The sequence below is a fragment of the Heloderma suspectum genome, chromosome 4, assembly GCF_057233095.1.
Source record: "Heloderma suspectum isolate Gila_16-S chromosome 4, 16-S_ref, whole genome shotgun sequence".
Taxonomy (NCBI): domain Eukaryota; kingdom Metazoa; phylum Chordata; class Lepidosauria; order Squamata; family Helodermatidae; genus Heloderma; species Heloderma suspectum.
In genome coordinates this window covers 27,381,075-27,402,431 of record NC_139461.1, presented here as the reverse complement: position 1 = coordinate 27,402,431, position 21,357 = coordinate 27,381,075, and the positions used below count along the sequence as shown (strand labels likewise).

At 45.1% G+C, this 21,357-nt stretch overlaps 1 protein-coding gene across 9 annotated transcripts in view; it reads right to left on the bottom strand.

Moving 5' to 3' along the window:
• Positions 1 to 21,357, bottom strand: part of SAMD12 (sterile alpha motif domain containing 12) — a 286,712-nt gene that overhangs the window by 28,784 nt on the left and 236,571 nt on the right. For 5 of the 9 annotated variants that reach the window (XR_014790012.1, XR_014790009.1, XR_014790011.1 and 2 more), the window contains one exon: positions 1,936 to 2,029. The exons of the other annotated variants lie outside the window; for them this stretch is intronic. Coding sequence is in view for 2 of the 5 variants with exons in the window: in XM_084848903.1 (XP_084705029.1) it covers positions 1,941 to 2,029 (89 nt within the window). In the remaining 3 variants the exon portion in view is untranslated. The remainder of the gene's footprint in view (positions 1 to 1,935; positions 2,030 to 21,357) is intronic. 9 annotated transcript variants of the gene reach the window in all.

Genomic DNA, 21,357 nt, shown 5'->3' with positions numbered 1-21,357 from the left:
TCAGTCTGCAGCCTCTGTTGCCTGCTTTCCCCCCACTGAGAATCTGTAGCATCTTTTTCCCACTGAGCAAATCAGAGCTGCACTGTTTCAGGTACTAGCTATCTAGTGAGAGGCGGCAGCCAGGAATGGGAGCCTGCAGCCCCGGTTGTCAGGGTTGGATCAGAGCCCATAGAGCCCCAAAGCAGTTCTGATTCTGAGGAAGAGACAGAAACCGTGACAGAGGAACCCACGCGCTGTTCAGAGGCACCGCCGGAGGGAGAGCCCCTCCCTGCTCATATTCCTGAGAGTGGCAGTGACCCTGGCAGGGAGAGGGGGGGACAACTGGAGCTTCGGGATGCGAGGTGCCGGCCCAAGGACAAGCAGGAGATGGAGGGCACCGAGAGGAGACGCTCAGCCCGCTTGGTGCGACCTCAACAGATGTGCCCCGATGCCCCAAGGGAAAGGGGTGGACTCTCTCCACCCTAGCCCTTAAGTTCAGAGGCTTCCCGCGCTTTCCCTACAAATGGAGACCAACAGATTCCCTAAGGCTAGAAACCCCTGGTAGGCAGCTCTCTTAAGTTTCCCTCATTAGGCTCAGGCAATTAACATCAGCAAGCATCGCTAGGTTGAATGGAAATAAAGCCTTGGAAAAGAGCCCTATCGTCTGCTTGTTGATTCTGGCTACTTGAGGATTTCAGAAGGCAGCAAGGGCGCTCCTGACACCGGTATTCCACTGTATCAATATGGCGATACAGTGGAAACTAAAGAATGAAGGAGAGGGAGGAGAGGAGGTGGCCAGCAAAGGCAGCAGCAGCAGCGCTAGCAGGGGGAGGCAACTCCAGCCAGTCCTTTCCCTCCACGCAGAGAAGCAGCGAAATAACACATGCATCAGAGAAGCGTATATTAATGGCTCTCAATGGGGCTGGGCTGGGCTGGGCAATGGAGGCTAGTTCCTCCCATGGGTGAAAAGGAAGTCCAGCATGATTCTGAAGGCACGGAAAAGCACTCTAGCGCTTGGATGAGTTGGAAAGGCAGGCTAGTCACTCTAGTTACTGAGGTCATGGCCAGGCGAAAGACACACCCTTAGGAATGCCTGATCATACCAAATTTAAATAGGAGGGATGGGCACACAGCGGCTGAACTGTAGGGGAGCCTAATTAAAGGAAAACAATGGAGAAAAAGTACTCTTCAAAAATGAGGCTTCCACACAGGTAAACTCCAGGGTGGCTGTGGACTGGCCACAACGTCATGTGCTGCAAAGGACCTCCAAATGGTCCCAATCCGCAGCAAATCAACCATGAAGCCAGGCCCCAGGATACTGCTGGAAGAGGGCATGGCCAAATAGGAGCACTCCACCCTGCAATATTTTGTTGCAGGTTCCACTTGTATTAACCAGTTACCATCTTGAGAACCCAATTCAGGTCATGCATTTTTATTTAAACTCTCCATCCCGGACATTCGTCATAGTTATTAAGCTAGTTCAGGGGTGGGGAATTTTTTTTCTGTTGAGGCCCACATTCGCTCAGGGCCAGGGCTAATCTGTCGAGGGCCGCATGCTGGTGGTAGGTGGAGCCAAACCTAGGTAATTTTATACCCTGGACTTAGGGTGCAATCCTGTGAACGTTTAGACAGTAAAAAGTCCCAGCACCTCCCAGCCAGCATAGTTGGCTGGGGGATGCTGGGAGTTGTAGGACCTTTTTCTGTCTAAACATGCATAGAATTGTGCCCTTAATGGTGTTCCAGGGCGTAGGGATGGGGGCTTTATATGGACATGTGTATTACTTCAGTTTTGAAGCACACAACTAAAAATTCCCTTGGCACCCCCATTGCTATTGCATACTTTCCAACTGTTACTACATTCCTGATACGTTTGAGAAAAACAAACAACTGTCTGCCAACTCTGGTTATTATTTTTTAAATACTCTGAGCATGTGCAGTTTTGCATTTTATACTCACTTCAATCACAGCACCATCAAGACTACGGGAATAAAATGGAGTTTGCTTCTGCTGCCCTGATACTCAACGTATTTCCTTGGGAATAAGCTCCATGCTGTTGTAGGAAAGGAGAATATATTTTCAAATAAAAAGAATAAAATGAGCATCTGAAGCCGTGTACATGGCTGTCCCAGACCATAAAAACTTTTATCTATTGCTTATTTATTTACAACATTCGCATACTGCTTCCCATCTAAACAGATTTCGGAGTGATGAACAACAAGAGATAAAATGAACAAAAGATAAAAAGAATGAAACATGATATTAAAATTATTCTTTAAAAACAGAGTGCCAATAAAACCGAGGCTGGTCAACCAAGGAAGGCTTCCTGGAAAAGAGCTGCTTTCAGGAGGCGCCAAAAACAATGCAGTGTTGGTGCCTGCCTGACCTCCAGAGGCAAGGAGTTCCATAGGAAGGGAGACACCACACTGAAGGCTCTTCTCCGGGTCGACTCTGGTTGGGCCATAGAGAAAGAAGGATGCTACAGTGAGCAGGGTCAGCCTCTCTTTGCTGCTGTCCCTCTGGGTGGCTATTTGGGGGTTCCCTTGGCTTCAGGGGTTGCACTTTTGCTCCCAGTTCCAGCCCTAGCTGCCCCAGTGGAACCAAAGCCAGCATGGGGTGGGGACAAAGAAACAGGTGAGCAGACCTTTCCTTTCCTTTCTCTCTTTCTGCCACCCCCTTTCCCTCCCGCTCTTTATTCTCACTCAGCAGGCTGCTGGGGGAAGGACAGAGGACTGAGTTGCTTGCTTGCAGAGCACTTCTGAAGCTAGGCCAAGGGACTGCATGCAGTCCTGGGACTGCAGGTTGCTCCCCCCTCCCCGGGCTAGTTCATAGTTCTGATCCTATAATTGCTTTGCCTAGGTAGGCCCCAGAGACACAGAAGCCTTTCCCTTGTATGAGGAGTGTCTACCTTTTCCTTGGTGCCTCTGCCAAAGCAAAGAATGGCGCACCTTGCCTTCAAGCAGTATTGCATCTAACTCGGCTTCCCATCCTTGAATCATCACCAAAAAGCTAACAGGAACAAAGTTCAAAGTACAATTGGGGCGGGGGGGAGAAAGGGAAGGGAGGGTGGAACAGAGGGGGTAGGGAAACAAAGCAAATTTGAATTAAGTCATTCTTGGAACAGAGTCATTTCTAGAATTCTAAAGAACACACCAGGGGTGTTGGCTCATGTTGCACCACATACAACTGACACTGGGCTGAACACCATGTACTCAAAAAGTTAAACAGTTGGCCCTCTTGGGATGATGAGCATGGCAGGCTTGCCAGAGCATGTGGCTGCGACCTCTCACACTGCTTTCTGTAAAGGCATTTTGGAAACGGAAGGAGCATTTGAGAGAACACGCAGCCTCTTGAAATACGAGAATTCTCGAACGCTATCAAGTGCCGGTATCAGTCATGCAGGGTGAAAGGATGCAATGAACAAACAGAATGCAACAAAGGCCACACCGGAGTCCCAAGTAACGCTATTCGCATGAAAGGCATCCATCCCATTCGATCTGCAGCTAGGGAAAGGAGGCCGAAACTGTGGCTCGCCCAGGTGGTGTCCAGGATGATCGTTCCCACTGCACCCACCCACGAGCCTCCCCAACAATTCTCAAGAAACACAGGGCCGGTCCAAGACATTTTGCTGCCCAGGACTGAGCAGCAAATGGAGCCCCAGCCACTGCAGGTCACAGTGCATAGTGCTCAGGGCTGGTCCTGTTATTCTGGCTCATGGCTGAAAATCCCACAAGTGTATAATGGCAGGGGGCGAGATGTCTCTTGGAAGAGCTCCTGTTTCAACCTGAATTCCTCATCAGTGGTGCACCTAGGTGATTTTAGACCCTGGACGTAATGGTCCTATGGGGCCCCTTTAGATGGCCAAGTGTACTACTGAAGTTGTGAAGCACACAGCCAACATTTCTCTTCCCCCTCCAACTGCCATTCCATGCTTCAAAATGGCTTATGCATTCCTGTTATGTTAGAACAACAGCAACAGCACTGCTGTCCAACCCTAACTGCATCACTGTTCCTCAGTGAGATTGTTTGTTTTCCCTTCCGTCCAAGTAATTACTATAAGGCAGAGGTGGCAAACAAGTGGCCCTCCAGGCTGTGACTCCCATCAGCCTTAGCTGTAATGCACTCTACGTGGGGTTACACTTGAAGACAGTTCGGACGCTGCAGCTGGTACTGAACGCGGCGGCTCGCCTGATTAAAGGCAGCCGCCGGCGAGATCACATCACTCCAGTGCTGAAGGAGCTGCACTGATTATCAGTTGTTTTCCAAGCCAAATTCAAGGTGTTGGTTTTGACCTTTAAAACCCTATATGGTTCCAGCCCAGCCTATCTTAAGGAGCACCTCCAGCAACACCAGACAGGCCGCTCAACAAGATCAGCCTTGGATGGGCTTCTCTCTGTCCCATCAGCCAGGACAGCTAGGCTGGTGAGGACAAGGGAGAGGGCCTTCTCTGTGGTGGCCCCCACCCACTCTGTGGAACTCCCTCCCTAGGGAACTCCACCATGCCCCCTCTCTAATGAGCTTCCATCGTGCATTAAAAACATGGTTGTTCAGGCAGGCATTTGGGGTGGGTTAGGGTAATTTTAGAAATATGATGTTTTTAATCTAGAATTTTATTGTTTTAAATCGTTTCTATTGTTGTACATCCCCCAGTGTGGCTGGGTGACCAGCCAGATGGGCAATTAATAAATTAATAAATTAAATAAATAAATAGCCAGCATAGCCAATGGTGAGAGATGCTGGGAGGTGCAGTCCAACAGTATCTGGAGAGTCACATGTTCCCCATCCCTGCTAGAAGGCTCACGGTAGGACCAGCCAGGTGCCCAAAACGGGTCCACCGTTTTTCATGGCAACCCAGAGACCTGTGCTCAGTGGGCAGCTTCCTATGTCCCCAGAACCCCTTCTCTCAATCAAAATAATACTCTTAAAATAAATAAATAAAATCATATCGCAGGCTTCTTTTTAACCGCCTCCGTGTCGATCCTCACCAAACACCACAAGGTGTTGCCTACATGCACGGCTTAGAAATATCCAGATTGTGCACCCAAGGTAAGGAAAACAGGTGACACAAAATTCAAAACCAAGAACAGCCAGACTTTGTATCTTCAATTAAATATGCAAAATAAACCATTTGAATATATTTGCATATTTTACATAAATACATTTTCCCACTTAAGTTCCATTCATTTCAATGGGTCCTCTCTAAGTAGGATTTGGGTTGGATTTTACTCTTTGCTTCCTCCACCATGTGGTGCAACAATGAGAATAATATGCAGTGCAGGGAAGTCCCCCCCCCCCAAACTGGAAGTGCCAGAGAGCTGTCATGGTGAGACAGGGGTTCCGAGATTTCACCAAGACTGCTTGGCAAGCTTATCTCACCATGTCAGCTAGAAACGTGTTTTACACTTACAAACAACGTCAAACACATCCTGAATTTTTCAGCACGTTTCTGGAGAAATGCAAACTACATAGAGCCCTAACCTTTACATGCATCAAAGATGGTAATTTCAGGCTAGTTCACAGAATACTGTTTTTCTTTTGTATGTACCAACAGTGTCTTCTGCACTAGTGTACAGAAATAAAGACTGATTTTCAGAGTTTGCTCCTGCTGGTGGGAGAGTCCTCTGAACAGAGTTCCATTCATGGGATTCTCCCACCATTGGAAAGTGGGAGGCGGCTTTGACTGTTTCTCCCTTCCTTCCTTCTTCAGCTCCCACCCTGAAAATCTGCTCTGGAGGGTTGGAGGACTGCAGGAAAAAAGGAGGACTTGGCAAAAATAACCTCCCCCATGTGCTGGTAGGACTTTCCACTGGCTCTTGGAATGAATGGAAGGAGCAGGGCTGGCCCTACCATTAGGCAAAGTTAGGCAACCACCTCAGGCAGCAATTTTTTAGGTGTCATGAAAGGGCAACAAATAATTCTTTACTTTGTTATTATTATATTTTCACTGCCAGAGAGGTGGAGACGTTCTTGTGGGGTTTTCTGCCTTATGTGCCAAAATAACTTGGCTGGCTTTGGGTACAAAGCACCTTGACTTGGGTGGGTGGGAGGCGTCATTTGCTGCTTCGCTTAAGGCAGCGGAATGTCTTGGGTTGCCCCTGGAAAGGAGCCCTTCCATTTGTGGATGCCTCATTAGGATCCAAGCCATGACATTTGCATCTAGCAACCACAGGCATAAACCGACAGCAATTCTCACAACTGCGACCACATCTTTTTCAGCTGCACTGCTTATAACAGAAATTACGAACAGCCAAATTAGCCATATTAATAGCCAAATGGGACCTCCCTGTTCAGAGCCAGTGTGCATGGCCAATGTGTGGGGGGACAAAACCAGACGGCTAGTACCAATGTTTTGCTTGTGGGCTTCCTGGAGGCGTGTGGCTGGGTAGTACTGGAGACCTTTGATCCAATCCAACAGGGCTTTCCTTATGTGCTTGTGTTGCAATTGGCTGGTTCACAGGAATTGTTGGTGAGATGCTACGACAAGATGGCTCTTAGTGGGCCAGTTGCTGGGAAGCAAATGACTGTCGCAGTTTGGGAGTGAATTCAATCTCCCACCTGCAGGGCAGTGAGAATGGTAAAAGGATAAGATTAAAAGAAAAAAAGAAAAATCCCTGTTCACGGAAAAAAACATAGTTTTCCAACTGTGGGCCATCAAAACTGTGTGATTTAATCCGTGGGAGAGCAGTGTTTACAGAAAACTTTCTGACTGTGCTTGCCCAGAGTGAGAATTTGCTTCCTGTGCCTCACATTCCGTTTAAACCTGATTGGCAAAAACGACTTTGCTCCTGCCTGGATTCATTAAAAAGGGTGGACTTCAACCGGAATATGTAAAGACCGAGAACTCCTGTCCTGTCAATTTCCCCCAAACCTCATCCTACTGGTGGGGTTTGTAAAAGTTAAGCAGAAAGTTTGTTTCAAGATATAAAACTATTTGCTCAGCACCCTCTAATCAGGCAAGGAAGTCCTTCTGTGAGACCAGTAATTCCCAGGCTTGCCACACGAGAATTGCTAATGTGGCATGAGAAACAAGTCCATTATGAGTGTAACCCTATGGATGTTTAGACAGAAAAAAGTCAGACAACTCCCAGCATTCTGGGAGATATAGGACTTTTTTCTGTCTAAACATGCATAGGACTGCACCCTAAACAATTCAAGCAGGGGTTGGCATCCTGTAGCCTTCTAGATATCGCTGGACTACAACTCCCATTATCCCTGACCATTGGCAATGCTGGCTGATGGGAGTTGAAGCCCAACATCCAGAAGGCCACAGGTTGCTCACCCCTGAATTAAAGACTCCTGGGAGTTCAAGGGACCCACCCACAAAAGAAGTTGCTTGTTGTAACTCTGTATGATTTACTGATGTGGTCTGGCTTCCTTCCAATCTGCCTCCACAAAGGGATCAGTGGGTATTTCTGCACACCTTTGCCTGGGATATGACTGGATTATTCAATCTCTTTTGATAAGAGAGACAAAGCAGGCTTACTTGTTCCCCAGGAGTTTGCATGTTACATCTCTACATGAGTGGCTGTTCCGAGCAGGCCACCTTTCAGCCCAGAGATTTATAAAATTATGAATGGTATACATACAGAAAAAGTAGACCGAGAGAACTTTCTCTTTCTGTTTCCCATAACACTAGAACTTCTGGGGTCAACCACTGAAACGGACTGGCATTAGATTCAAGACAGCCAAAGGGAAGTACTTTTGTACATTACACAGAACGAACTTATGGAATTCTCTGCCACAGGTTGTGGCAGCGGCCATCAGTTTAGATGGCTTTAGATTACACAAATTCATGGGGGATCAACTAGTCATGATGGTCAAATGGAACCTCCGGTTTCAGAGAAAACTAAATTCCAGTTACTGTGGGGAGCACCAGTGGGAAAGAGTCATGCTGAGTCATGCTGAAACTCATGTTGCTTATGCTGTGACAGAGCCATTCCTGGATCCATGCCAGGATTTCAGAATTCCCAGGCTTAGGCACAGGCAAGTCCATTCCAGGATATAAACAACACTAGGAAGGACAAGGGGGATTCCAGAAGGAAAGACAGAGGTCTGTGCATGACTGTATACACGAAGGAACCTGCAAGTTAAACACTGCATCATTTAAGCGTATTCTGCTTCCAGATTCTTCTTCCGCTAACTGCAGCAAATATGGGGCGAGCAATTCTTAACCTTATACAGGGAATAAAAGAGAGGCAATGTGCTGTAGCAAAGAGACCCAGTTTCAAATTGCTACTCAGCCATGAAGCGCACTGGGTAACTTTGGGCCGATCACTCTTTCACAGTCTCACCCACCTCACAGGGTTGTTGTGAGGATAAAATTGAGGTGCGCGGAGAGATTATGTATGCTACCATGAGCTCTTTGCAGGAAGGGTGGGGTAAAAATGTCATAAAAGGGAACGATAGTAAATTTTGGGGTTAAGAGCGAAGCCTGTCTCAGCTATCAGAAATCTGGGAAACGCTGCTGATTGTAGAACCCCGTTATGCTGAAATTTTTCTTCTGGGCAGTAGGATTTCAGGCAATGAAATAAAGGTGCAAGATGTCCGGTGCTCAAGTGTTCTGTGTCCGCAAACCTGGCATGCAGACCCAAATATGTTAGCTGGCTTGCTGATCAAGCCAGCTTCACAGACATGACGTCAAGCTGAATTTGGCCTCATTCAGAAGTATTGCTCACACCTGGCATGTCCTTTAAATGGACAGATTTTATAATGGCTGTTAATCCTCAGTCTGTCTGTGATTTCTTGTACTGATTTGATTTAAGAGCTAATGTCTAGTTAATACAAATTTTAATGGGACTCTTCACTTCCTTATATGCCTTCCCTTATATCACTGTAGATTCTTGCAACAGGGAGGTGATTGTGACAGGCAGGTAGTTCTCTGAAGAAGTAATTGCATTTTTAAAATGGTGGAAGTGCCTAAAGTGGTTTGTCACAACAATGAAGTTGTGAACTGTTTTAAACCCCAGGTTGTCACCTTTTTCTCTTTCTTCTTCTGAAAATGAGCTTTTTAAAAATTTGAGGTTAAAATGGGAATCTTGTGTAGAAAAGAATTTGCTATAGGCCTGCACCACTGCCACATTAGAGATAAAAGCAACAGTAAAGTAAGCAATCCTTTATAATTGGTCTTAATTTTGGCTGTGACATGGAAACTGAATGTACTTGAACAGGCATTTGGTATGTTTTTAAATCAGTGGCAAAACAACCATTAAAACTACAGTTGGAACTTTAATTTGTAGATGAATCAACCTAAATTGGTAGATTAATCCAAAAGCTTTTGTTCACTCATCAGCAAGATGGAGAGTTCAGAGCACACTTTGTTCTGGAGGCCATTTTGGTCCTGGTTTGTAATAACGAATTAAAAAGGATATTAAACATTGCCTTTCCTTCTCATAGTGAGTGGTAGCTTTTTAAAATTAATATTATTGAACAGCAATTCCTCTCATAATTCCTTCAGTTACCAAAAGGCTCTATACTGAGATTTGGGTAATGAGTACATTAAGCAAATAATAATGTCTCAGAAAAGGTCTTTGAGAAGAGATGAGTCTTGCAGAGGGGTATGAAGTTGGAAAAGTGGAGGACCTTAATGAGTAGGGCTGAATAAGGAATCTCAGTGACCTAAGAGACTCCTCTGAGAGGTCCCCTCAGTGATCTAGCAAGCTACTAAGCCTATCCATGCTGAAGCTTCAGAGTCCCATTTATGCAGACAAGGGAACAGCTGCATGACTCAAGTCACGAATACTTTTGACTGAACTTGTCCCATGACTTACCTTGTCACACTGATTTCAATAGGAACTTTCAACTAACCTTGTCTGGAACCAGCCCATTATCTCAGTGTTTAATTAATTAATCAATTAGCAAAAATACAGAACTAAATTTCATCAACTAGTTATACAGCCTTTGTTTTCACAATGCCTCCAGCCAGCTTAGTTAGCATCAGCTTTGAGAATGGTAGGATGTGAAAGCAGACTAATTTAGTTTTACGTAATTCAGGATTTTGGGCAGTTCTTTCTTAACCTAGGTCAGACCTAGGACTCATTCACATCCCGGATAATGGCTGTCTGCCAGAATTCAATTCTCCAGGTGTTACATGCACATAAAAAATTCAAGAAGATGTTCTGCTACCTAAATAATCCGGAGTTGCAAGCAGCTCCTTTTAAAACTCTGTAAAAGTGAAATCCTCCAATGATGCAATCCTCTAGTTAAAATTACAAAGCACTAACTCTAAAATTAACTTGCTCTGGGATATCTTAAAATAGTAGATTGCTAGTTCTGAGCTTATGGGTGTTCTCAGTTAGCTGCCACTGATGAAATATAAAAGTGGTTTATTACACATATAATTATATATAAAATCCCTGCCCAGTACTTTTCCTTCCTAGTTGCAAGAGAATAGTCTAAATGCATCCTGGATGGTGTACTTTAGTATCAAAGGCCTATTGCATCATAAAAAGCTGCATGAAGCAGCAAATTCCCAAGGCCACACATGCCCTTCTTTTTCTTCTTGTATCCCTCCTCCCAGTCCTGATGCTCCTCTGCCATTCTAAGGCAACATGACTTCCTGCACCCACTTCAAAACAATGCTTGAAACAGGGCTGCATCACTTCGGCTGCTATCCAATAGACGCTTATTTGGGACTAAGCCCAACTGAATTCAGTAGGACTTACTTTTGACTATAAAAAGGACTGCACTAGCTCTGTTCAAGCATTCGAGCAACCATGTGAGGGCTTAAGGCAGCATACCTCAACGTGGTGTCTTCCAGATGTGTTGGACCACAACTCCCATAATTCCCAGCCAGGATGGCCAAAGGTCTGGAAGGGACTTCTTACTCCATTTGCTGAACATGCTTCAGGAAACCTGCGTTAGTGCAAAGGTTAGAAGTGGAGCATGATGACACTGGGGGCAGGGCTTGCATGCATGCCCCTTGTATCTGCCGCCACATGTGTTTGCTGGAACACCTGAATAGGGCTACTAATCTTTTACAGCCTTTTTTTTAATTGACAAGAAAGCATCTCTGCTTAATTGGGATATATATATATATATATATATATATATATATATCTTGTGGTTGGGAACTAATTTTTAAGATTTTTAAGAATTGTATATGTAAACTTATTATACAACAAAAATGTGTATATTTTTATATCTTTTAAATTGCTCAATTTAATTTAATTTAAATTGATCAGTTGCTCCTGAGGAAGAAACCCAGTCTCAAAGAGCATTTTAGAGATCTGCAGAATAAATATTGTTTATAGTCCACGGGTATTTGAGAGATCTGCATAATAAATTTTTAAAAAATATTATTACAGTCCATATTCAGAGGTGCTTTTGGATTCTTCCCCCCCCCCCCTTGATATTTTGTACATACAGCACCTTCCCATTTGGTTTTCTAATCGTTTACAGCCTTTAAAAAAAAAAATTGACATAGGAACATACGAAGCTGCCTTATACTGAGTCAGGCCCTTGGTCCATCTAGCCCAGTATTGTCGACACTGACCTCTCCAGGGTTTCAGGCAGGATTCTTTCCTTGCCCTACCTGGAGAAGCCGGGGATTGAACCTGGGGCCTTGTGCATGCCAAGCATGTGCTCCATCACACTGAGCTATGGCCCCTCCCAAGAAAGCATCTCTGCTTAATTGGGGAACACATATATGACACATCGTCTCCGTTCAACCGAAGAAGCAGATACGATAGGAGGCACTCCCTAATCTTTCACACACAAGAACGTTGAGATGGCTTGATACCAGTTCCCTGGCTCTTTCGTGCCTGTGTGTGGATTACACAGTTCAAGCATGCGTAAATCTTGTAATCGGTGGCCAGTGTCTGAGGCCTGGGGGCTTGTATGAGTTAGAACTCAATTGTTCAGGGGCAGCTCACAGCAAAACGAAGAAGCATGTCGCTGTACACAGGGAAGGAGACACCTCCAAGGTCAGAGGCGGCACAGCAGCCTCCCACTCTGGGCAGTGTCACGCAGGGGTAGGGTGGCCACTCACACAAAAAGAGGGAACATCACAGAAAAAAGGACAAAAGAACACACAGATTTGCATAACATTTGCATATGCATAATTTGCATATTTTATATGTAAAGATGCAAATTTAGAATTCCTTACTGTAATTTAAATAGAAATACAATACATCTCACCATATTGGGAAGACTGTGACCACGTGGCATGTGTGCCTCTTCAATCTGTTGTCGTTGCTAGGCAACTTCAGGGCCCATGCTCTCCCTCCTAATGGTTCTCTATCTTTAAAAGTGGACTTGACTGGACAGCCCTTCAAGCAGAGGATGCCTTCAAAGAGAGGACTGTCCTTTCTAAAGTAGGCCACATGGCTACTCTACTCAGAGGCGGGGTATAGGGAGGCCTCTTTCCAGAGGTTACTTCACATGAAGCATCTACACAGTTCCAAAAGCAGCACAAGAGAAACTAGGGAGACATACCACAGGAAGTGAACAAATGGAGAAGTGACAGCACACCCCTGAGATCTCTAGGGTGAGATGTCAATTCACCTGGGAAAGGGCAGAAACTAGATATTACCCATAGACTTACCTTAGAACAGGGTGCAGTGTCTGTGGTTTGTGTGTGTGTGTGTGTGTGTTTGTAAAGAACTTGCGGCCCGTCTCCAAATGTGGGGCCCATCTCTGAACTTCGGGCCCATCATTGAATTTGGGGCCCATTTCTTCATGAGGATCAGGCCTTCATTTAAAAGTTCAAAGGATCTCTATAAAGCCTCCAACTCACAACCAAAATGACCCCTCCCCTTAACAAAATCTTAGTATTCTGTACAGCTACTCCATTTTCAAGGATGGAAGAAACTTTCCAACAAGTCCCTACATTATTAGTTATTAGCTGTTTCAATGTCAACTGTTCTTTTCCGCAACACCAATTAATTTAAGGTTCTTTCTCTTACACTTATTCTCAATGGCCTCTACATTTTCTGGTGTAATCCTTTATCACTAAACCAGAAACATATTCAACGCTGTCTAATTCAACTCTTTTAAAGTGTCACATTGTACATCCATGGGTGACACGTTTCCTCCTAGCTATTGTATTCTCTCTCTTGATGTCACCAACCCATGGTGTGCTGGCATCCAATTTAGCATCCAGTCTGAGCCTGAGAGTTACATAATATTGTTCTTAAAGAGATTTCAGCCACTGAACATACCATACATATACAGTCAGAGCCAGAAATATTGGAACAAGGATAACTGTTTTGGCAGTTGGCCTCTGTACACCACCACAGTGAAGTTGAAAGGAAACACACCCAGATGGGAGCAAAGTCAGGACTTTCAGCTGTAATTCAAGGGTTTTGACAAAAGTGGGGCACTAACCATTCAGGAAGGACAACCAGTGGCAAAAACACACCCCCATCATTGGTGGCTCATAAGTAATGGAACGAATGGCTGACAAGCAGCTGCATGGCCAGGTGTGGCCTGTTTCCTGGGCACCCCATGACCAATTAAGCAGATAAAAGGCCTGGAGATGGTTCTGAGTGTTACATTTGCATTTGGTAGCTGTTCACTGGAACTCCCAACATGAGGTCTAAAGAAGTGTCCATGCGAGTGAAGGAGGCCATCATTAGGCTGAGGAAACAAAATAAACCCATCAGAGAGATCGCAAAAACATTGGGAGTGGCCAACACAACAGTTTGGAACATCCTGAAAAAGAAGGAATTAACTAGTAAGCTCAGCAACAACAAAAGGCCTGGAAGACCACAGAAGACAACTAAAGTGGATGACCACAGAATGCTGCTCATGGTGAAGACGAACCCTTTCACAACATCTAGCCAGGTCAAGAACACTCTTGAGGAGGTACGCATGTCATTGTCAACATCTACAGTCAAGAGATGGCTTTATGAATGTAAATACAGAGGCTTCACAACAAGCTGCAAACTACTGGTAACACTCAAGAACAGAAAGGACAGATTAGCCTTTGCCAGCAAACACCTAAAAAAAAGCCTGCCCAGTTCTGGAATAAGATTCTTTGGACTGATAAGACCAAGATTAACTTGTATCAGAATGATGGGAAGAGAAAAGTATGGAGAAGGAAAGGAACAGCTCATGATCCAAAGCATACCACATCATCTGTCAAACATGGTGGAGGCAGTGTTATGGCATGGGCATGTATGGCTGCCAATGGAACTGGGTCACTAGTGTTTATTGATGGCCTGATTGCTGATCAAAGCAGCAGGATGACTTCTGAAGTGTATAGGGCTATACTTTCTGCTCAGATTCAGCCGAATGCTGCCAAACTGATTGGACACCGCTTCATATTGCAGATGGATCATGACCCAAAACATACAGCAAAAGCTACCCAAGAGTATCTCCAGGCAAAGAAGTGGGATGTTCTTCAATGGCCAAGTCAGTCACCTGATCTCAACCCAATAGAGCATGCTTTTCACTTACTGAAGACAAGACAAGGCAGAAAGACCCACAAACAAGCAGCAGCTGAAGGCAGTTGCAGTAAAGGCCTGGCAAAGCATCTTGAGGGAGGAAACTCAGCATTTGGTCATGTCCATGGGTTCCAGACTTCAGGCAGTCATTGACTGCAAAGGATTTTCCTCCAGGTATTAAAGGAGATCCTTAAGTTTGAAATGATGTTGGTTTGTTCCATTACTTATGAGCCACCAATGATGGGTGTGTGTGTATGCCACTGGCTGTACTTCCTGAATGGTTAATGCCCCACTTTTGTCAAACCCCCTGAATTACAGCTGAAAGTCCTGACTTCGCTCCCATGTGGGTGTTTTTCCTTTCAACTTCAATGTGGTGGTGTACAAAGCCCAATTGCCAAAACAGTTATCCTTGTTCCAATATTTCTGGCCCTGACTGTTGTGTATCCAGAGAAATTGAAGATCTCGGAGCAGTTTCAAGCCCCTCATACATGTTTGCAGGACGTTCTCTGCCGTCCCCAAACCCAACACCACTTCTGTTGATAGTTTAGGCTTTGCCTAGGCTGCATTTATGTTGCAATTCCACAAGAGTACAGAAAGATACAAAAACATTGTATTGGGCTTGGAATTCAGCTGACTGAGAATCATCACATTTCATTTCAAATGAAGAGGAAGTTTCTAGCCCTTATGGATATAAAACACAGACTTGAAATCTCAGATGCAAAGAGGTGGCTCAATAAGATTTTCAATGGTTGTGAGTGGAGTTCAGTGGTCCTTACCCATCCTATGACTAAAAAACGCAAAGTAAACTATGCAAAATAGATGTGTTAAAAAATAGTGTAGCAGAAATTAGGCAAATGCTCTTAGTTGACATAATGAGTACAGGTCAAAGAAACTAGCTTTTCTTGGTGCACTTGTTTTGTTTTTAAACAAGGAGTACGCAAGGCTCTCGGTATATGGAATTTTCCATGATACTTTCCATCACATGTTTAAAGATCCCTGTAAAAAAGGACTAAAGCATATGAGGCTTTTTAGTTTAGCATAAATATGACTAAGGCTGCATTCATGACTAAGATCACTAGGAGAGCAATCCTATGACGGCTAGACACTGCCTAGCGGGCCATAGGATATGCTCTATTCTGGGAACTGACCTTGGAGCCCGCGCTCCGAGGTCGGTTCCTGGAAATCTGACCGCCCCCCTCTTCTGCGCTGCCTTAGAGGCAGCGTGGAGAAAGCCCGTCCTCCATGCTCATAAAAGGAGCATGGCGCGACTGAAATGGGGTGGGGCTGGGGGCGTTCTGGGGCAGGGAGAGCGAAGCTGTGTGTACAACACATCCTATGTGTTGTACGGCAGCTTCCTCTCCCAGCTGGCCCCCGTGCCACTAGACAGCTGAAAATGGCCGAAAATGTCTGTCTAGCAAAAAAGAGCAAGGCAGGAGAGGCGCGGAGGGAACAATCCCCCCCATGCCTCTCCTGCCTTGCTTTGGATAGGCAGTCGCCTCCGAGGTCAGAGGCAGCCTTCGGATTGCACCCTAAGGCTTCTTACTTGAGAATAACCCCCTCTGAACTCAAGGAAACAGGCATACGATTGCACTGTTAGTGGAGATAAGTAATAAAGGCTGTCTTCCCCAACATAGTGTCCTCTAGATGTGTTGGACTACAATTCCCATTGCCTCAGCCAGCATGGCCAGGGATGATGGGAGTTGTGGTTCAACACATCTGGAGGTTACCAGGTTAGGGGAAGTCTGGTTTATAAGATGATAAGCTCTCTCCCTCCCTAGCAATACTAGAACTCAAGGTCACCAAATGAAACTGAATGATAGTAAATTCAGGATGGAAAAAAAGAAGGTCCTCCTTCATGCAACACAGAATGAATTTATTAAATTTGCTGCCAGAAGATGTGGTGATGGCTGTTGCCTTAAATGGCTTTAAAAGAGGATTAGACAAAGTCATGGAGCAAAGGCAGCTACAGACAGCTATTATTAACCATGATGACTAAAAGGAAGCAGCAGGTTCAGAGGAAGTATGGCACTGAATACCAGTCAGAATATGGCCTTTATGTCTCGCTTGCGGGCTGCCTAGAAGTATCTGGCTAGCCACACTGTGAAACAGGATGCTGGACTAGACAAACCTTTGGTCTCATGAAACAGGACTTATGAGCAGCTCCCCCTATAATGGCTGCATTCTCCCTTGTGCTGTGCGGAGCATGTCTTCAGAACATGAGAAGAGCCCTGCTGGATCAGACCAAGGTCCATCTAGTCCAGCATGCTGTTCACACAGTGGCCAACCAGCTGCTCATGGGAAACTCACAAGCAGGACCTGAGTGCAACAGCACCTTCTTGTCCACGTTCCCCAGCAACTGGTGTATGTAGGCATACTGCCTCTGATACTGGAGGTAACATATAGCCACAGGACTAGTAGCAATTGATAGCCTTCTCCTCCAGGAATTTGTCCAGTCCCCTTTTAAAGCCATCTAAATTGGTGGCCATCACAACATCTTGTGTTATGAATTCCATAGTTTAACTATGTGTTGTGTGAGGAAGTCCTTCCTTTTATCTGTCCTGAATCTCCCATCAATCAGCTTCATGGGATGACCCTGGGTTCTAGTATGATTAGAGATGGGAGAAAAATGAATCCGTACCTGCTTTTGCCACACCATACATCATTTTGTACACCTCTATCATAACTCCCCATACTCACCTTTTTTCTAAGCAGTCCCATTCCTTCAAATAACAATGACAATAAGAACAACAGCAATAATAAATAACTTCTACAGGCCAGGGAGAAGTGCCTGGTGGTTTTCTCAGGGAGCACCACCAAGCCTTGTGAGGGGCTCTAATGCAACTTTCCCCAACATGGTGCCCCCGAGATGTGTTGGACTACAGAGCCCATCATCTTGGCAATGCTGGATATGGACAATGGAAGTTGTAGTCCAACTCATCTGGAGGGCGCCAGGGTGAGGAAGGCTGCTGTTGTGCATTTCGACTCATCTCACTCGCCTCTCTTGTTTGTTGTGCCAACGACTGCGGTGAATGCTCTCCAGAGTGATTGATGACTCTACGCATCTTACTGGATAAGATTGCATCAGCAGTACTTGGAAAGTAAATGGCACTGTCAGACTCCATTCTAGGAAAGCGGGGGGTACTTGGGCCAAGCACATTAATGAAAGCAGGCAGAAATAGACAGGTACAGAGTACTGGCACAATACTTCACTCACATCCATCACTAAGTTTAGTGTACCACTATAACATTATAGGAGTTCTATCCCTTTCTTTGACCTGCTTTCAACCCTGGCCGAACCCAATCTAGACGATGGGGACTAACTGACATTATGTAGCCAGGTGTGTCAATCCTGAAGGGCCAGAGGTGCATATGGCTGAGGGCACAGAGGACATGAAGCAAAGCAAAGCAAAGCAAGGCAAGTGAAGGCAAAGAAGAGCAGAACGGTTATGGCATTAACCATGCAGGGTGGAATCCTGCTCAGACTGGAGGAGTACTATGATACAGGAAGTTCTTATATGTCATGGGTGGAGAACATCTTTCAGCCCAAGGGCTGAATTCCATTTCAGAAAAGCTCAGGGGGGGGGGGCACATTTTAGTGTTGGCAGGGCTAAAGGTGAAGAGGCCAAAATACACAACCCACCCACTTCTCAAATATCAGCATATTGTAGCTTAATGCTTTTACTGCCAGTAACTAAGCTTTAGGAGAATCATTTCAATGTTTTAGAATGGGGAAAACACTGCACAATACCCAGAATCATACTTTATTCTCTTTTTTGGTGATGCAGTTCCACTTCTTTGGTGATGCGTAAGTGGCTACCCCCTTGCCCAGACAAAGGCAAAGGTTTGACCTGCCAGCATTTATACCAAAACTAAGGCAGGGAGGATGAACTTGCTGTCTGGAGATGGATCCTTGCAGACATCTGAAGGTATTAATACTGCCCCTTTTGCCCTCCATTCTGGAGCCTTGAGTGTCTCATCACTAGGGGTGATCAGGAGTTTCGTGCTTCACCTCCCAGCTGATCCTGATATTAATAGCTCGAATCACATGAAAACTGGAAATGGGTATATTATTTGGGGTATGGGAAATCTTTTCAGTACTAAAGGGAGCAGACAACAGCAAACTCCTCAGTGGAATGGGAATCAGAAACCTCGTGTGGAAGTATTGAAATGTTTGTCAAGTTTATAACTGGCTGATCAGTCAAACAGTAACAGCAACAAAATTGATGCCCGGGGAGGGGGGGAGGGAGGGAGAGAGAGAGACTTTCATACAGAACACAAACTGCTGGCCATTTAGCATCAATACTTCTGGGGATACTAAGCCTTTACTGCATATGGTTGCTAAATGCAAGTGGACAGCTGCCAAGAAGAGTAGAACAGGGCAGGGGGATGGATGAATGTAGCAATTTAATAAAAAGAGTTAAGAGATAAGTATTCGGCATCCTGATTCATTTAGAGATAGGGTGACTTCAACCTACAGAATAGACACCCTACACAACACCAGTGAGAAATGGGGTGGAGGAATCCTTGGCTTAGCTAAATATCCAGCTGAGTGAATTTTCATTAAAAGGGCAGTATATAAAATCATCCAGTTGATCTCCTGGGGAAAATGTACATCCATGTTCTATTTCACATTCTGCTCTCATACCTTCTCAAGAAGCCAACACAAGCGTTCCATCCAATGCTGGTGCAAACGCATAGGAGACGATAACCCTGAAAATGGTAGCTACCTAAAAACAGACACTGGCTGTGGAATTGATGGTACAGATGCTTAATCTGTATAGATAGGTGGGGCTCATTTACAGGTTTAGCTAATTTTTAAAACGTAGTGCAATACATTGTTAAAATCAGAACAACGCTTCCAGCGCTTGTAGCTGTTCCTCAGCCTCAAGAAGAATCATAAATCCTAGAATAGTAGGGTTGGAAGGTGCCTGTAAGACCATCGAGTCCAACCCCCCAAAGAAGTTATTGTATCCTACGCCAATGCCACTCATCCTATTCAATGACTGTTTGGGGAATATTGTTATTGTTCAGTCATTAAGTCATGTCCGACTCTTCGTGACCCCATGGACCATAGCACGCCAGGCCTTCCTGTCCTCCGCTCTCTCCCGGAGTGTGCTCAGGTTCATATTCATTGCATCAGTGATGCTATCTAGCCATCTCATCCTCTGCTGTCCCCGTCTCCTTTTGCCTTCAATCTTTCCCAGCATCAGGGTCTTTTCCAGGGAGTTTTCTCTTCGCGTTAGGTGGCCAAAATATTTGAGCTTCAGCTTCAGTATCTGTCCTTCCAATGAGCACTCAGGGTTGATTTCCTTTAGGATTGACTGATTTGACCTCCTTGCAGTCCAGGGGACTCGTAAGAGTCTTCTCCAGCACCACAGTTCGAAAGCATCAATTCTTCGGCGCTCAGCCTTCCTTATAGTCCAGCTCTCACAGCCATACATTGCTACTGGGAAAACCATAGCTTTGATTATACGAATCTTTGTTGGCAAGGTGATGTCTCTGCTTCTTACTATGCTGTCTAGGTTTGCCATAGCTTTCCTCCCAAGGAGCAAGCGTCTTTTAATTTCATGGCTACAGTCACTGTCTGCGGTGATCTTGGAGCCCAAGAAAGTAAAATCTGTCACTGCTTCCATTTCTTCCCCTTCTATATGCCAGGAAGTGATGGGGCCAGATGCCATGATCTTAGTCTTTTTAATGTTGCGTTTCAAACCAGCTTTTGCACTCTCCTCTTTCACCCTCAACAAGAGGCTCTTGAGATCCTCTTCGCTTTCTGCCATTAGGGTGGTATCGTTTGCATATCTGAGGTTGTTGATAATTCTCCCGGCAATCTTAATTCCAACCTGTGATTCATCCAACTCGGCGTTTCTCATGATGTACTCTGCATATAAGTTAAATAAGCAGGGCGACAATATACAGCCTTGTCGTACTCCTTTCCCAATTTTGAACCAATCGGTTGTTCCATGTCCGGTTCTTACTGTTGCTTCTTGACCCTCGTACAGGTTTCTCAGGAGACAGGTAAGGTGGTCTGGTACTCCCATCTCTTTCAGAATTTGCCACAGTTTGTTGTGACCCACACAATCAAAGGCTTTAGTGTAGTCAATAAAGCAGAAATAGACTTTTTTCTGGAATTCTCTTGCTTTCTCCATGATCCAGCGAACATTGGCGATTTGATCTCTAGTTCCTCTGCCTCTTCGAAACCCAGCTTGTACTTCCGGTACTTCTCGGTTCACATACTGCTGAAGCCTAGCTTGTAGGATTTTGAGCATAACCTTGCTGGCATGTGAAATGAGCGCAATTGTATGGTAGTTTGAACACTCTTTGGCATTGCTCTTCTTTGGAATTGGAATATAAACTGACCTTTTCCAGTCTTGGGGCCACTGTTGAGTGTTCCAAATTTGTTGGCATATTGAGTACAGCACTTTAACAGCATCATCTTTTAGATTTTAAATAGCTCAGCTGGAATACTGTCATCTCTGCTAGCTTTGTTCTTACTAATGCTTCCTAAGGCCCACTTGACTTCACTCTCTAGGATGTCTGGCTCAAGTTCAGTGACTGCACTATCATGGCTATCAGGGACATTAAGATCTTTCCTGTATAGTTCTTCTGTGTATTCTTTCCAACTCTTCTTAATCTCATCTGCTTCTGTTAGGTCCCTGCCTTCTTTGTCCTTTATCATGCCCGTCTTTGCACAAAACGTTCCCTTGAGATCTCCGATTTTCTTGAAGAGAGCTCTAGTCTTTCCCATTCTACTGTTTTCCTCGATTTCTTTGCACTGTCCATTTAAGAAGGCCTTCTTGTCTCTCCTTGCTATTCTATGGAAATCTGCATTCAGTTGGGTATATCTTCCCCTTTCTCTCTTGCTTTTCACTTCCCTTCTTTCCTCAGCTACTTGTAAAGCCTCATCAGACAGCCACTTGGCTTTCTTGCATTTCTTTTTCTTTGGGATGGATTGAGTTGCTGCCTCCTGAACAATGTTACGGACCTCCGTCCATAGTTC